We start from the raw sequence: 15,916 nt of genomic DNA on the forward strand, positions 1-15,916 counted from the left end.
ATCCTGGGATGAATAAAAGCACCTATAGTCTTGCTTTATCTTGGAGTGCGGCGGGTGTTACAATGTGAGAAATCTGTATGCTTCACTTTTCCAGTGATTTTATGTTTGTTTGTTTTTTGTCATGTTTTGGTTTATTAAATAAATATATGATCATTTAAATGTTCACTCATTTGTTGTTGTTGTTTTTATCATGAAAAAGATAGACAGTTAATTTTTATGAAATTGTGCTTCAAACCAAAAATCAAATAACAACAGGATTTTATGTTTATTTCATTTCTGGTTTCTTATGGAAACCTGTAATTGCCAGAGCATTCATAGACCAGTATGGATCTGTCTCTTTTGAATTTTTTCTTTCTGTTTTATTGACATAACATGTTGATTGGAAATGTTCGGTATCTACCTTGAATGCACCACGGATGCGGAAATCATATGGGAAACAAATATAATGAAAACAATTAAAAACAAGAAAAGTGTTTTGTTTATTTTTTTTATTTCTCATCAACCACAGTAAGAGCTAAACAATAAAAAAAATACAATCGTTTTTACTATTTATTAAGCATAGCTCGATGCATTGGTACAATTCCTTTCATATGCAAGCAAGCGAAATTTTCATAAACAATTTAAGATATTCAACTATACTTCAATCGCCTTTACCTTGTTCCCTTATTGACTGAAGCTAAATTTAAGTTGCTTTAATGCATTTTTCTGCCTTGCTGTCAGCCATTTCCTTCATTGCTGTTAACCTTCTCGGGTTCTGTTACCATAGCTACAGTTACCAATATAAACAAACAAAAACAACTGCACTCAGTTGCCCTTTACAAAATATTATATATAAATATATTTTTATAACTTTTTCTATTCGACAGGAAACGGATCATCAGCACACAATTGTCACGAGGCAAACTCGGCCAATCAGAGTGAGCGACAATCGAACGTTGCGGTAATCCGGTTCAGACGTGACGAGAGCGGCCGACGGAAGCTCAAGTCCGGGCTCGGTTTCTGGCCACAACAACTCCACTTTTTTACCGCTGCACCCTCCCGCTGAGCGTGTTGGTGGCTCTCTGTTTCAGTAAACAGATATGCGTTGCAAATATGCATCTTTAGATAAGACTCCAAGAGTTTCCTTGTGAGGTTACCCTGTCTTTCTGTAGGTAGGGATGGTGTTACACCGGGCTCCATGAGCAGAAACTAGCCTAACGAGGCTGCATTACAGGCCGGGGGACGAGCAATTCGGTTGAGCCCGGAGGACGGAGGAAATTCAAATGCTCCCAGGCTTCCATTAACAAGCCGGTTGCTTTTTCAGTTTGTCTGCTCCAAACGGACTTCTTATTTTTTCTGCTGAGAGAGGCCCAGCCAGCTTTCACGGTGGAAACAAGAAGGAGAGCAAAGGTACATAAAGCAGTAAACCGTTGCTACCACTGGAGCTTGGTGTTCAACTCTTTCACACCCAGAATTTAATAAAAAAATAAATAAACATAGAAGCTGGAAAAATCAATATGAACCTACATGTACATGAATATAAAAAAAAATCAGTCATGAATTTTATCCCAGAAAAAATATTTAAAGTGATCCTTTTTCCGTTCCTTTTAGCAGAAGGCCACGTTTTCATTTCATGTTGTGTCTGTTCCTCAGATGAACGCTGTGCGGGGGGGCACAGTCACCTGGCGTCCCCAGCCATGGCAGGACGGGGACGGGGGAGGAGGGGAGCCTCTCTCAGACAGCGACTCAGAGGAGGAGGACTTCCCAGATGACAGCACCACCCCACTGGGGGACTACATTACCCATGGTGAGGAGGTCTCTGTCTTCACCTGTCTGTCTCTTCTCCCATTCCTGCCTATGTTCTAATTTCAGTCGCTCTCTGTGTTTTAGGGTTAAAGCAGCTCCTGGATGCTCAGCAGCTGTGTGATGTTACATTGCTTGTTGAAGGAAAAAAGTTCATGTGTCACAGGTGCAGTTGGGTAACCTTGCTTTATAGTGCTGTGGGTTACTAGAGCAACTAGGCATGGGTCAGTTACTTGTATCAAGGTATCCTAAAAGCTGTGCTTTGTGTACTTGTTGCTGCTGCACACTGTCTGTCAGCTGGCTCAAAGAAGACTTTCACTTGGTTGTATGAAATAGAAGCTCAGTAATGGAATACATTATTGAAATATTTACAATTTTGAAAATCACGCAGTCATGGTGTAGATACTAATGTCTGGTTCACATGACAAGATTTTAATAATGATCTAACCATTCCAACAGTAAAAGCACACCATCATTGTGATGGCACTAAAGATAATCTCAGGAGATGTTGCTTCTGTGTGTGGTGTGTTAAGAGTAATCTAGTCCGCTTGATCGGGACCTCTCCATCTTCAAATTGGGGATATTCAACATGTTGAATTGTCTTGGTATCACAGCATGCAGCCAGTTTATTTTGATATGTAACCAATCAGAAAAATGTCATTTTTCACAGACAGAAAAATCCATAGCAATAATTCCATTATGAATAAGAACATTATTAATTAAAATCACAATACAAATTTAGAAAATTATTGAAATAACAAAATTCCAGGTGTAATAATCAATGTTTTATTGTGTTTAGCAACAGTAGAAAATGTTGTTGCTTTTGTGATGTAAACGCATGAAATAATTAAAAGTTTATGGTTTATCATACCCTAGGAATCATAATAATCACCCCACACCTAGTGGTAAATTAATGTAATAAGAATTAATAATTACTAAGTCCAAACAAAGCACATTGTTTGTGATGAGTATCGACATGTCTTCTGTCCCTCTGCGTCTCAGAGTCCTGTTAGCAGCTGTGAGTCCATACTTCCGGGCAATGTTCACCAGCCCTCTGGTGGAGTCCCGCCTCAACGAGATCCGTCTGGAGGAAGTGACGCCGTCTGTCATGGAGACTGTCATCCAGTTTGTTTACACGGGTGAGGCGGGTCTCTCTCTGGAGACGGCCGAGGACTTGTTTGTGGCTGCCAACCGGCTTCAAGTCATGCCCCTCCAGGACCTGTGCTCCAGGTAGGGTTGAACCTCTATGGTTCAGGTTTTTATGCTTTAGCTTTTGAAAGGGGTGCAGTATTATGTAAAATAGACTCTTTTTTTTTTTAGCTTTATATCATGTTATAATGTTATTTCCACAAACACCTTGTGCAACTGCGAGTCTGCTGGTTCATCATACAAACTAGTTGTTAGTCCAATGCTCCTAAGAACAGTTGTAAACAGCATAATTAGAAGCATTTTGTGATGACGTGCTGAATCGGAGTTTCGGAAAGAGCAGAGGCTTCTTAAAGAGACAGAGGCCAAATTTCAAATTGTCAAATTTCTTTTAAGTCATATTTGATACAGCATTTTGTGCTGAGTATTATTTCTTATCTATAAATATAATTAAGAGTTAAGACCTTTTTCGATCCTACAATAACAACTGAAGGTAACATATACTTGATTGTGTTATAAAATGTCACTTTGTGTTTGAAAAATACAAAATACCAGTCCTTTTAATAAAATAATAATAATAATAAAATGGAATTTTAACACCCTTGCAATTATTTCACATCTGTATTTTATTGAGGTTTTTGTCGGAGGATCACTAAAAAATCCAGTAAAATATAAAAGGTGTGACCCTGATAAATAAGATGAAATAAAATTGTTGATGTTTGGAAATGTGATTGGTTTCTGTTGTACCTGTCTTACCGGACGTAACTGTACAGTCATTTGAGTCTGACCTAAATGTTTGGATCATGTATTTATTCATTTACAAATATGTATGTGTAATTGGAGTCCATACAAACTTGAACTGCATAAGTGTGCCTTGCATTTCCACTATTATTAAGAGCATAATGAATGGTATCAATGAAAAAAATAATGTTTAAAAAGAATCCATCGAATGTTGAAGGCATTGTGTCGGTGTTATCCAGTGGTTTCACCATCCTCCTTTTAATCTCTCCAGGTTTCTGTTCGAGCACCTCTCAGTGGAGAACTGCCTCGGCATGTACTCGCTGGCTCGCTCGCATCACGACCAGCTGCTGCTGCGCGCCTCTCTGCGACTGGTTGCGCAGCACTTCCCCCGGGTATCACGGCAGAAGGACTTCCTGCTGCTCGACCATGGCACCCTGGGCAGCCTGCTGAGCTCTGACCGCCTCGGAGTGGACTCCGAGGCCGAGGTTTACGACGCGGCTCGCCGCTGGGCGGAGCACCAGCCTTTGGATCGCTACGCCCACATGCCGGCTCTGCTGCACCACCTGCGCCCGGGACTGCTGTCCCAGGAGGAGAGCCGACGGCTGAGCCAGGAGCTGGGGCCCGCTGCTGCTGGAGAGGGCCTGGGGGGCCCTCTGAGACCAAGGGAAGGCATGTTTGAGAAAAAGATCGTCTGTGTGGATCTGACACCTCGGGAAGATGAGAATGTGGCTCTGAAGGAGTACACTGTGGACTGCTTTGACCCTCGGACAGGGAAGTGGGAGAAGTTAGCGGCTCTGTGCTCTCTGGTGAGCCCGGGGTGCACGGCGGTGGGGGACAGGCTGTTTGTAGCCGGGGGGATCCTCCGGACCGGCTCTGTCTCTGCCGCCGTGCACGAGTACGACGCCGTGTTGGACAGATGGATAGAAAGGCCTGCGATGGGCCAACCCCGCGCCATGCTGGGCCTGCTGGGCTGCGGTGAGTCGCTCTACGCCTTGGGCGGCTGTAACCGCTCCGCCCTGCTGGACTCCAGTGAAGCGCTGGATCTGACTTCGCTGCAGTGGGGTCCTGGACCGCGACTCCCGCTTCCTCTGCGAGCATTCGCCTGCGCGGCTCTGCGTGGACGCCTCTACCTCCTAGGCGGGACCACGCTTGAACAGAACAGGGCGGTGGTGCACTCAGGTGTGCTCATTTATCACACCTTGACTGACTGCTGGACACGGGTAGCGCTGGACTCCGGCACCACATGCCTCGCTGGAGGTGTGGCGGTGAGAGGAGGGGTCTGCGCTATCGGAGGATACATGAGGGATACCACCAAGTTCCTGGATGGGAATTACACCAACCTGGAGACTTTAGATGCAACTGGTCGCGTCCTGTTCTTCAGAGAGGGGAGGGGGACAGGGGTGGAAAGGGAGGTGACAGGGGGAGGGGTGATGGTCAGCGCAGAGCAACGGGGGGTCGCCTGCGGTGGAAGCGACCGGGCTCCGAGTCCTGTCGTCTTCCCCGGTTTGCCACGGCGGATAGCCGCAGGGGGTGTCGCTCGGTGGAAGAGGAGGATTTATGTGCTGGGGGGAGAAAACGGCTCGCGTTTCTACGACAGCGTGTACTGCTGGAAGCCTGGTTGGCGCAGCTGGGTGCAGAGGCGGGAAAAACTTCCCGGAGAGACTGGAGGGGTCAGCCAGTTTGGGTGTACCACTCTTAAATTCCCCAAAAAGCACATCTTGTCCAGACTGAGACTAGCCAAAGAAAACTGCAAGAAGCCCAACGACTAACTCGACAGAAAACCCCGGCAGAGGCAGCCTTTGTTTGGCTGCTTAATGATTTCATGCAATGTTGTTGTTTTAATTAATTTAAAGCAAAATATCTACTTTTCTACACGTGTGCAGCCACCATGCAGGCCTATAACAGATTAGATCCTATAAAAGGGATTATCTCTGATAGTCAAAGAGGAGAGTTGGGTACCTGAATGTTTCCTAGTTCATCATTTATCAAAGGAATAAATTCCTTTCAAAGAAGAAAATGTGACATTTTTGGCTTTTTGCTCTTCTTATATTTTTGAAGCTATTTAAAAATCACTAATGCTGTGAATTTTCTTTTTCTCATTGCGTTGTTTAGAAACTGAAATGTTTTATGATGTGTTAAAACTGATCTTATGTCCAGTTATGTTGTGACACTGCAGTTAAGGGCTACACAAATAAACTTCATAGGAAAATATGACATTCAGAAAATTTTCTTGCCCTTTGTTAATTCAGATGATGACATTCAATTCAAGGGAGGGTGGTAAATGAATATTTGCATTAGTAGAGTTTGGGTGGGTATGATGTAGAACAGCTACATTTGGGCTTGCAATGAGTTTAGAGCTGCAGTATGTAATTTTTGTAAACAATATTTATCTAAAATATTTGTTAAAATTGTCACTATGTCCTGACAGTATAAAATGAGGCAGATAATTTGTGAAAAATTGAGCTCCTCTGCATCCTCCCTGTGGTCCTAATGCCCTTTGCAGAAATACAACGCTCTGTCAGAAACAACCAATCAGAGCCAGAAGGAGGATCTCAGTGCTGTCAATCAGGCTCATGTACACTCCTTTGCTGTCTGCTACACTACGGCTCCAATGTCCAAACTAGTTAGCATGACCACTGATGAAGGTGGATAAACAGTTTTTTCTCTGGCATTAGCACACTGAGTAGCACGTACACAGCATTGATTCACAGCACTAAGACCTTCCTAGTTCTTGATTTAACAAGGGCTGCAATTGTATCTTTTCAAAACCAGGTGGGTTTGAAATCATCCCTTGGAAACAGCAGTTTGTTTCCTCTGACAAGCTACTGAATATTTTCCCTCATGTGAAATATTTAAGTGCGACACAACAGAGCAAATACCGAAGACATCAAGAAGGGGGCAAATGCAGTCAACATTTTAAAAGCATAAAACAAATATAACATCCATGGTCACAAGTATGGAAACTTTTCCCCAGCACTTTGTGTTCTTAGTAAGCATCTGGTCTACATAGTATTTATGATCCAAACAGCTTCTTGATAGCTTTCATTTAAAAGCAGTGGCATTATCCAATTAAAAGACAAGCCTACTTTGTGTAAAACCAAACAGAATTTCTTGATGACTAGAAGAGGAAATGGGCATTGAGGCAAGTCAATGTTGGTAAAATGGCTATCAAAGCAAAAAAAGAACCGCCCACCTTTCACCTTTATTTTCTACCAGTGGGCAACGGAAAGGAGCTGATGTGACATAAAAAGTTAAGAGAGCTATAAAAAGTATCCAAAAACAACAGATTGCCTGTTGACTTTTTTTCATGTTAATAATTACGCTAATAAACAAACTGCTGAATCTGCATATTATCCCATCTGATCAAAGTTCCCAGTTAAACTGACCAACCTGAACCGTCCTACCCAGCTTTTCCATTACATCAATGTGCCTGAAACCCAGCAGGCTTCACTTGAAGCTGCAGATGTGAGAACTGAGAAAAGTTTCAGGTTTGACTAAAAGGAGCGATGGCGGAACCCTCATCAGGAAACGTGACCATCAACAATCCCGCCGACATTGCTGTCATCGTTGGATACTTCCTGATGGTCATCGGTGTCGGCGTTTGGGTGATTTTTTCAGACTTTGTGCCTGATAATTAAGAAGTTAGGGAAGAAATTTATAAAGTGAGTATAAGCATGAAAACTCTTGACCTCTCTGTGTGCTTTAGTCCATGCTTCGGACCAATCGTGGGACGGTGGGAGGATATTTCCTGGCAGGACGGTCCATGGCTTGGTGGTCGGTGAGTCTAGAAGGCAACAGGACCTTGATCTTCGGTCAAAAGTAATATGAGCTGGTTTGTTAGAAAAATAATGAAGAATTGCCAGCACAGAGGTGCTGAGGGATGATTTTAGTGAAAGGTGTCCAATTTTGTGATACAAAAGGAGAATATCTCGAGGTTTCTTTATGAATGCTAATAATTGTTGTTTCACCAAGTTGCACAAACTGATTTCTATTTTTAGATGTTGCCTTTTGTGTGAAATGTCTGGGTTTTTTTGGGGAGGGGGGTTACCACAGAAACCTTGTATTTTGTTCAGAATAAGTTCTGTGAAAACAAAATTTGTGGTATTTTACACTGTTTATGAGCACAGAATTATTTGAAGTATACATTTGAATTATTTTCCTAAAAGAAAAGATTTTGTTCCTACCTCTGTCTTATTGCACTCCCATGAATCTTAGCGGTGCTGAGTGCGTTTGTGTTGCAGGTTGGTGCGTCCCTGTTTGCCAGTAACATTGGGAGCGGTCATTTTGTGGGCCTGGCAGGAACCGGGGCAGCGGGGGGCATCGCTGTGGGAGGCTTCGAATGGAACGTAAGCAGCGTAGCTGAAAACATGCTGATGTTGCACAACATGCAGATTAAAAAAGTCTTCACATCTCTGAAATGTTTTCACATTTTGTCAATAAAACACTTTGGAGTAATCTTTTTTTATTGGGATTTTGTGTGATTTACACAAAATAGTGTAGAACTGTTCATTGAAAAGGCGGAAAAAAAACAAAACAAACATATGTTGGTTTAAACCATCATTATGCGTGTATGTGTGGATTTATTTGCTTTCCTCTTTGACAGGGACCTTTATTTACAGAAAATATAGAAAGTCACGAATCATTTTCTTTTCATTTATTGATACCCTATTTAGTTTTGACCTATCACATAAAATCCTAACTATCATCAGAATTTCTTTGCTTGGTGAAGCCAATACAGCAGAGTCATGTGAGTTGGAGTTACATATTATTTTGTGCTTTATTATATCAGGCTCTGTTCATCGTGTTGCTGCTGGGCTGGCTGTTCGTACCCGTCTACCTCACGGCCGGGGTAAGACGTTCAGTCTGTGCTCTTCATTTTCTCAGAATGACCCCGCCGTTCACTGCTGTGATGGGCTGAAATTCCCCCATAGGTGATCACGATGCCTCAGTACCTGAAGAAGAGGTTCGGCGGGGCCAGGATCAGCCTCTACCTGTCCGTTATCTCTCTCTTCCTTTACATTTTCACCAAAATCTCAGTGAGTCAAGCTGTCCGGTGAATAAAACTCCACATATTGCGTTTGCTTACTCTGATCCATCTGTTTCTTCCCTCCAGGTGGATATGTTTTCTGGAGCTGTGTTTATCCAGCAGGCGTTAGGCTGGAATATTTATGTGTCTGTCATCGCGCTTCTGTTAATCACAGCCTTGTACACTGTCACAGGTAATATAGCAGTATGGTTTCAATTTATTCTCCCCCTAGAAGAGATGTGTGAAATCTTTCAGCGACATTATCTCACACTGCGAATTGTAGAAAAAACAATCCTCAAAGGGACAGGTATTATGCAAAATTCATATTATAATACTATTCCCTCCTCACAAACATACCTGGAGAGTTACTTTGATTCTTTCATGCATGTTTGAAGAATCCCTGATTCTCCAGTGGCAGCGATTCACCTGGTGGAGTTACATATGAGCTCATCATACACTGCATACTGACGGAAAGAGCAGGAGCTTCTTAAAGAGACAGAGGCCATTTTCAAGGCGTCAAATTGCAAAGTCAACTTTCTTTTAAGTTATGTTTGATCTATGCAGCTTTTTTATAACATATGAAGATAACAAAGCTACTTGATTTTGCTGTAAAAATACCACCATACTTAACAGTGGGATTCATTCATTTTACTCATCACTCCCAAATTACTGGTTGGTATGACAACATCCAATCGTTGTTACGGAAATGTAGCGACCCAGAGATGCCACCGTTTGCTGCAATTCTCTAATAACGAGCTTTGAAGATGTTTTAACCGTCTTTACCATTCTGATATCTCTGGTTTTGTTAAAAGTTATTATTTATTGTTTCTGGGTTTATTATTATTTTTTTTACCACCAATAAATAAATAAATGAGCTCAAATTAAAGGTTGGATTATTAAAACATTTTTGGTGTGAGTTTAATAAAAAAAATAAGTAAGTTTTATGGCTTTCTAAATATAATTTAAATATAAAAAGAACTGTGCATACTTCTTGCATTTTGTTGACCATCTGATAACAAACGGCTTCAACATTTTGTTGTCTACATCTTTAAGTCTCTGTAATTTTCTAATTTTTTTTTTATTATGCATGGTTCCCAGGTGGCCTCGCAGCTCTAATGTACACAGACACTTTTCAGACGTTTGTCATCATCGCTGGAGCTTTCGTCCTTACCGGCTTCTGTGAGTACAAACATTCCTGGGTCTCATCTGTGTTCTTTCTGGTTTCTGCAAATAAGAAGGTGAACACATTGTTCATAGTGTAAAAAATGCATCCTGGTTTAGAATGAAGACAAACACAGGAATGTTTGCAAAGTGGCGATCAACAGTTTGCTCTGATTAAGCAGATGATTCACACTCTCAGTTAGGACAGCCTGACACTGCAAGAGAGCAACAACCACAGGAAGTCTGTAATCAAACTGACACCAAAATGGCTTTTCTGGGATTCTCTTCCCCCACCTGTCATTTTCAGCCTTTGCTGAAATTGGCGGCTACAGCGCCCTGCTTACCAAATACTACTCTGCCATTCCGAGTAACTTCTCCTCCCTGGACACCCAGCGCTATAACATCTCCTCCCAGTGCTACATCCCGAGACAGGACGCCTTCAGCCTGCTGAGGGACGCGACTGTGGGGGACCTTCCCTGGCCTGGAGTGGTGTTCGGGATGACGATAGGGGGGATCTGGTACTGGTGCTCTGATCAGGTGAGCAACACCATGTGAGCTGAACTGAAACAAACCAAGTCTCTTTGAACTCTATGTGCACAACCAGAGATGGAAGGGAAAGGCAGTAATGATGCATCCTGAGGGGCTTCATGCACTGCAGCACATTCTGCTGTTAAACATTTGTTGGATTTAAGATTTGGGCAAAGGGCAGTGAAATGTATTAGTTCAGGGATGAGCACTTAAGGGTAATTAGTCATGTGCTAACAAAAAACCCCTACATCCTCTGTTAGATCTTAGGTTTTACAGATCAGAGTGGTTAAACTTTAAAGTAATCTGATCCTGAACAGACTGTAAAATATAACCACAGAAAATTGTGGCAGCAAAAAGGCATGAAAAAAACCCCATCTACTCTCCACCTTGGGAGGTTTGTCGTGATGTTTGGTTTTCAACAGAGGTAGTGCTGTGCATTCTGAATGTCCATCTAATCTTGTGACAGCCCAAGGTTTCCCCCAGTGTTTTCTAAGCCTGGCCGGCCACCAGGCTTTACTTGGGCCCCCACCAGGTTAAGCATTGCTTATTTATTTTAGTTTTTTTAAATGTTTGCATTTTTTAAGACTTAATAGTCTGTATTCAAGCATTAATCTTCCAACAACACATAATTATCAAATGATATTTTCAAATTTCCTGTCAACTGTAAACATTTTTTAACTCCAAAACACAGCAGGCAGCTGAATGAATGACCTAGTGGCCCAACCAGCGAGCTTAGCAAGTTTTTGGGGGAAACCGTGAGGAAAGATTTTATGTTTATGTTAAAATTTATGTTCAGCATCTGATCTTAATGAATTTTTATTCATAAATACCTTTTGGAAATTGTTTTCCTCCTATTCTCTCACTTCCCAGTAACAAAGCCATCAGTGGATTCCGTGTTTGTCCATTCTTGTTCTCATCTCCAGGTGATTGTCCAGAGGTGCCTGGCAGCTCGTAGTCTCACCCATGTGAAGGCTGGCTGCATTGTGTGTGGCTACCTCAAACTGCTTCCCATGTTCCTCATGGTCTTCCCCGGCATGATCAGCAGGATCCTCTACCCAAGTAAGTCGCCAAAGCAAATGATCGCTAGACCCCTAAAAACCTGTCTGAATGGATTCAGTCTATAAAATCTGACTCTAAACTAGTCCTTAAGGCCAGACTTGATTTTTTGAGGGGATGAGAAAATAAAAATAGTTAGGAGTTCCAGTTAGGAGTTTTATTTTATCTGTACAGTTAATCATAAGGTTTTATTAGAGGGGTTCACACAATTGGCTTGTCTGAACAAACTCTTCATTGGTTTGACAACCATCTGACCAACAGGTCTCCATGTACATGATGGAGTTCCTCAGGGCTCAGTTCTGGGCCGCTTTTGTTTTGTATACAGTCTTAATTTAAATGTGCTTTGTCTTCTTGGAAGCGGTTCCAGAAGAACATGAAGCTGAAGGTGCTGTTGGCACTCCTTGGTTTTAAGGTTGCTCTGGGTGATTTTAAGAAGTTATCATTTGTCTGTAAATGTTTTACTTGAGGAATCTGTTTACTAACTTACTTATGATGGCGTTAAACTTGCATTAAGCTGCCAGTCTCTACCAAGATTCTCTTGTAAAAGAGATTTTTAATCTCAGGGGGATTTGCTTGGTGACATAAAGGTTTACAGTCAGTGTCCCATAAAACATCTTTAGTTTGCTGATGAAACACATGACTTCATCTTAGCTATAGACATAAAGCATAAATCTAATCATGTTTCTGTCTCTTTGTAGATGAGGTTGGCTGTGTGGTCCCAGAAATTTGTAAGGAGGTCTGTGGAACCGAAGTGGGCTGCTCTAACATAGCTTATCCTAAACTGGTGGTTACAGTCATGCCCAGTGGTAAGAATAAATACAGTTTGGAAGATTACATACACTAATCTTTTGTAAGGATGTTACAGTGAGGAAAATAAGTATTTGAATACCCTGTGACTTTGCAAGTTCTCCCACTTAGAAGTCGTGGAGGGGTCTGAAATTTTCATAATATAATAAAGAATCAAGAAATCACAATGTATAATTTTTTAAAAGAATTTATTTGTGTGCTACTGCTGCAATTAAGTTTGTGAACACCTGTGAAAATCAATATTAATATTTGGTACAGTAGCCTTTGTTTGCAATTACAGAGGTCAATCGTTTCCTGTAGTTTTTCACCAGGTTTGCACACACCTCCACACAAATCTTCTCTAGATCAGCCAGGTCCGGGATGTTTGAGTAGTTTCCCCACACATTTTAAATTTCGTTGTCTTTGTGACAATGACAATAAAGATTTATCTATCTATATATCTTATCTACATCTACTGTCCAATTCAATTCATTATCTGACCCAAACTGTCACATGTAAAGCAATTAGTGAGGATGTTCTAGAACAGGAAGCCAGGGAGCCTGAAGTGGAAACTGCTGGAACTCCAGCATCACTGTCCACAGTGATACATGTTTAAGACAATCCACAATAAAATTTGAGTGCAGCACTTGTTTTAATAAAGTTGCACATGTTGAACATTCTTTAACGCATCAGAAATGACCAGGACCTTTATGTTCCAGTGACTGTGTTCAAACTTCAGGTTGTAAATTCTCACCATGTTTTCGTTTTTAAGTTTCACGCTGAATGTTCATCTGTCTCTGTCCAGGTCTGCGAGGGCTGATGCTGGCTGTCATGCTGGCAGCTCTCATGTCTTCTTTGGCGTCCATCTTTAACAGCAGCAGCACTCTGTTCACTATGGACATTTGGACCCGCATCAGACCACAGGCCACCGAGCGGGAGCTCATCGTTGTAGGCCGGTAAATGGATCATAATACTAACAACAGCAGCCCAGTTACAGTGCCTTGCAAAGTTGTGCCTTTAAGTTTTCTATTTAGGGAACACGCACTTAAGATGCTTAAGATTTGAGGTCATAGACTAACCAATTAGAGCATAATTGTAAACTTAAAATCAAGTCAATTTTATTTGTACACCATACTTCAGCAGCAAAGCAAGTGAAAGTGCTTAACACCATAAAACATAATACAGCAAGCAAATATGAAGCAGTAATACACATGAAATTTTGTCAAATTTCTTCATCAGTCATCAAGAAAATATACAGCAAATATATTGATCAGTGCTCCAGGTGCTATGAATCAAAGGCACCTCTTAACAGGTGTGTTTTTAGCTTTGATTTAAAAGTGCTTCATCTGTTTTGCGGTTATCTCGAAGTTTGTTTCAGATGAGTGGAGAATAAAAACTGAATGCTGCTTCTAAATGTTTCATTGTGGGAATGCAGAGTAGATTAGAAACAGAAGACCTGAGTGATCTGGAATTTCCAACGATGCCTGGCTTTCAATGATGATAACAAAACAGACATTTTTTAATGCAAAATGCTCACTGTGATGAAAACACTCTGCATGATGTGCAAGATGAAACATGGTGGTGGCAGCATCATGGGACAAGGAAACTGGCCAGAGTTAATGAAAAGGATCCAGATTCCTTGCAGCTGTAACTCTATGGCTCTACAGACCATTGACTTGAGGATGTGGTGTAACATTAAGGAACACAGACACATGAATGTATAAATTGTGAAAAAAAACAAACCTTACGGTTATAAATACGATTGCATGGCCCTATATCCATACAACTTTATGCTGTTCCTCTGCTCTTCAGTGTCTGGGTTCTGTGTATCGTGGCCATCAGCATCTGCTGGATCCCCGTTGTTCAGGCAGCGCAGAGCGGTCAGCTGTTTGACTACATCCAGTCAGTCTCCAGCTATCTGTCTCCACCCATTGCCTCCGTCTTCCTGCTGGCTGTTTTTGTCAAACGGGTCAATGAAACAGTAAGAAGGGATACTCTATTAGTTTATTTCAGCTCATACTCTTTAAACATAAACACATTGTTGTTGTTTTTTCTCCCATGAACCTGCAGGGAGCTTTCTGGGGCCTGATTGGTGGTCTGGCGATGGGTCTGTGTCGGATGTTGCCCGAATTCTGGTTTGGTACCGGCAGCTGTATTTTCCCCTCTCAATGCCCTTTCCTGGTGTGTGGCATCCACTACTTACACTTTGCCATCATCCTGTTTACCTGCACATCAGTGCTGGTGCTTCTGGTCAGCTTCTGCACAGAGCCCATTGAGGATAAACATGTAAGTAAGAGATTAAAAGGATGGGTCAGACTGCAGAAAACGACTAGAGGTCAAAATCTTTTGTTTCTTTCAGCTCCATCGTCTGGTATTCAGTCTACGTCATTCTAAAGAGGAGAGGGAGGATCTGGACTGGGAGCAAGAAGAAAGAGCCAGAAGAGCCCGCAAGGAGGCGAAGGAGAGGATGAGAGAGAAGGCTAATGTAGTTACAGGTGGGCAATAAGGAAGTAACACAAAGACAGACAAAATAAAAATCAACTACAAACATACATTATTTCTTTTAGAAACTGAGCACGATAAAAAGTCTGGACTCTGTCGCCTGGTTGGTGGATTCTGTGGACTTAATGAAGACCAACAGGTTCAGGATGAGGAAGCAGCCGAGGATCTAGAGCCTCAGATGCCCGACATCAGTGAGAAAGCAGTGTGGAAGAACACCGTGGACTCCAACGCTCTGGTCATGATGGCTGTTGCAGTTTTTATGTGGGGATACTTTGCTTGACTGAGTCATTTTGTTCCGAGCGGAAGGTGTTGTAGCTGCCGTGTGATCGCATCTGCTGCCAATTACAGAACTGGAGTAAATCTTCAAATAAAACCTTGTCGCCATCTGCTGGCAGTGTTTTGTTATTGCACCAGAGTGAGCTCTGAAATTCTTGGATGCAAGGTCAGATGTTAACAAAAAATATACTTTACAACAAATATATATAAATTGTCACTTAATGTATAATTTCACAATAAATAAGGCACTTAGGGTTTTATTGCTTTAAAGTAACCTGCTCTGGCTTTAACACCAGCATGTTACATCTACTATTGTGGAAGCTATCATTTTTAATGTTTGTACTAAACCTTTATGATATCAATACATGTATAAAAGTAATGAGAAAAATGTGCTTATGAATTAAAGTGAAGGATGATCATTTAGTGCATGTCCAAATACTTTGGATTGTGTACTGCTTCATTAGAAATGGATTGTGAACAGAAAACTGAAGCCTATTTCAAATATTCGGTCTATAGTTTAATTGTAAAGAGTAAAAAAAAAAATCCTTCAAGGTTTATGTTTTTTATTTAAAAAATAATCCGAAAAGTGGGACGTACATATTTGTATGCGATAGTCGTTACTCTGATACCTATAATACCTAATGCCAACAAAGGAGAATATTAGTCGGGTAAGAAGCCTCACTGGTGCCTCTGAGGAAAGAAAGGTGATGAAAGAAAATTTGACAAATTCTGTAGGGACTGAAGGTCAAAACGGTTCCTTAGGTTGTAAAGGTTCCAGATCTGGTTTAGATCAAATTTTACTCAGGGGTTAAAATGGCCCAGTCAAAGTCCAGACCTAATCTGATTGTATCAGTCTCTACATCCAATTGGACTAAACATGAACCATTTCATAAAGCACAATAATGAAACAGT

At 41.5% G+C, this 15,916-nt stretch overlaps 2 protein-coding genes across 2 annotated transcripts; both read left to right on the forward strand.

The window, feature by feature from the left end:
- Positions 1-942: 942 nt before the first annotated feature.
- Positions 943-5,883, forward strand: LOC116708028 (kelch-like protein 17). Its single transcript, XM_032545782.1, has 5 exons — positions 943-1,389; positions 1,633-1,786; positions 1,870-1,948; positions 2,785-3,012; positions 3,941-5,883. The coding sequence occupies exons 2-5, from the start codon at positions 1,633-1,635 to the stop codon at positions 5,436-5,438; spliced, it is 1,959 nt and encodes a 652-aa protein (XP_032401673.1). The 5' UTR covers positions 943-1,389; the 3' UTR covers positions 5,439-5,883.
- A 134-nt stretch (positions 5,884-6,017) lies between these two features.
- slc5a2 (solute carrier family 5 member 2) lies at positions 6,018-15,117 on the forward strand. The gene is made up of 15 exons (XM_032545781.1): positions 6,018-7,274; positions 7,376-7,447; positions 7,911-8,015; positions 8,459-8,518; positions 8,601-8,705; positions 8,783-8,888; positions 9,794-9,874; positions 10,164-10,393; positions 11,308-11,443; positions 12,139-12,246; positions 13,032-13,182; positions 14,039-14,207; positions 14,297-14,512; positions 14,586-14,721; positions 14,794-15,117. Exons 1-15 carry the CDS (start codon positions 7,176-7,178, stop codon positions 15,006-15,008), a joined length of 1,989 nt encoding a protein of 662 aa, XP_032401672.1. The 5' UTR covers positions 6,018-7,175; the 3' UTR covers positions 15,009-15,117.
- Positions 15,118-15,916: the final 799 nt, after the last annotated feature.

The sequence above is a fragment of the Xiphophorus hellerii genome, chromosome 18 (assembly GCF_003331165.1).
Source record: "Xiphophorus hellerii strain 12219 chromosome 18, Xiphophorus_hellerii-4.1, whole genome shotgun sequence".
NCBI lineage: Eukaryota > Metazoa > Chordata > Actinopteri > Cyprinodontiformes > Poeciliidae > Xiphophorus > Xiphophorus hellerii.

Coding starts and splice junctions, on each gene's coding strand:
- LOC116708028 (XM_032545782.1), top strand. CDS start 1,633: ATGAACGCTGTGCGGGGGGGCACAGTCACCTGGCGTCCCCAGCCATGG. Junction 1,787..1,869: donor GGGGGACTACATTACCCATG/GTGAGGAGGTCT, acceptor TCTGTGTTTTAG/GGTTAAAGCAGCTCCTGGAT. Junction 3,013..3,940: donor CTCCAGGACCTGTGCTCCAG/GTAGGGTTGAAC, acceptor TAATCTCTCCAG/GTTTCTGTTCGAGCACCTCT.
- slc5a2 (XM_032545781.1), top strand. CDS start 7,176: ATGGCGGAACCCTCATCAGGAAACGTGACCATCAACAATCCCGCCGAC. Junction 12,247..13,031: donor GGTTACAGTCATGCCCAGTG/GTAAGAATAAAT, acceptor GTCTCTGTCCAG/GTCTGCGAGGGCTGATGCTG. Junction 14,208..14,296: donor TCAAACGGGTCAATGAAACA/GTAAGAAGGGAT, acceptor ATGAACCTGCAG/GGAGCTTTCTGGGGCCTGAT.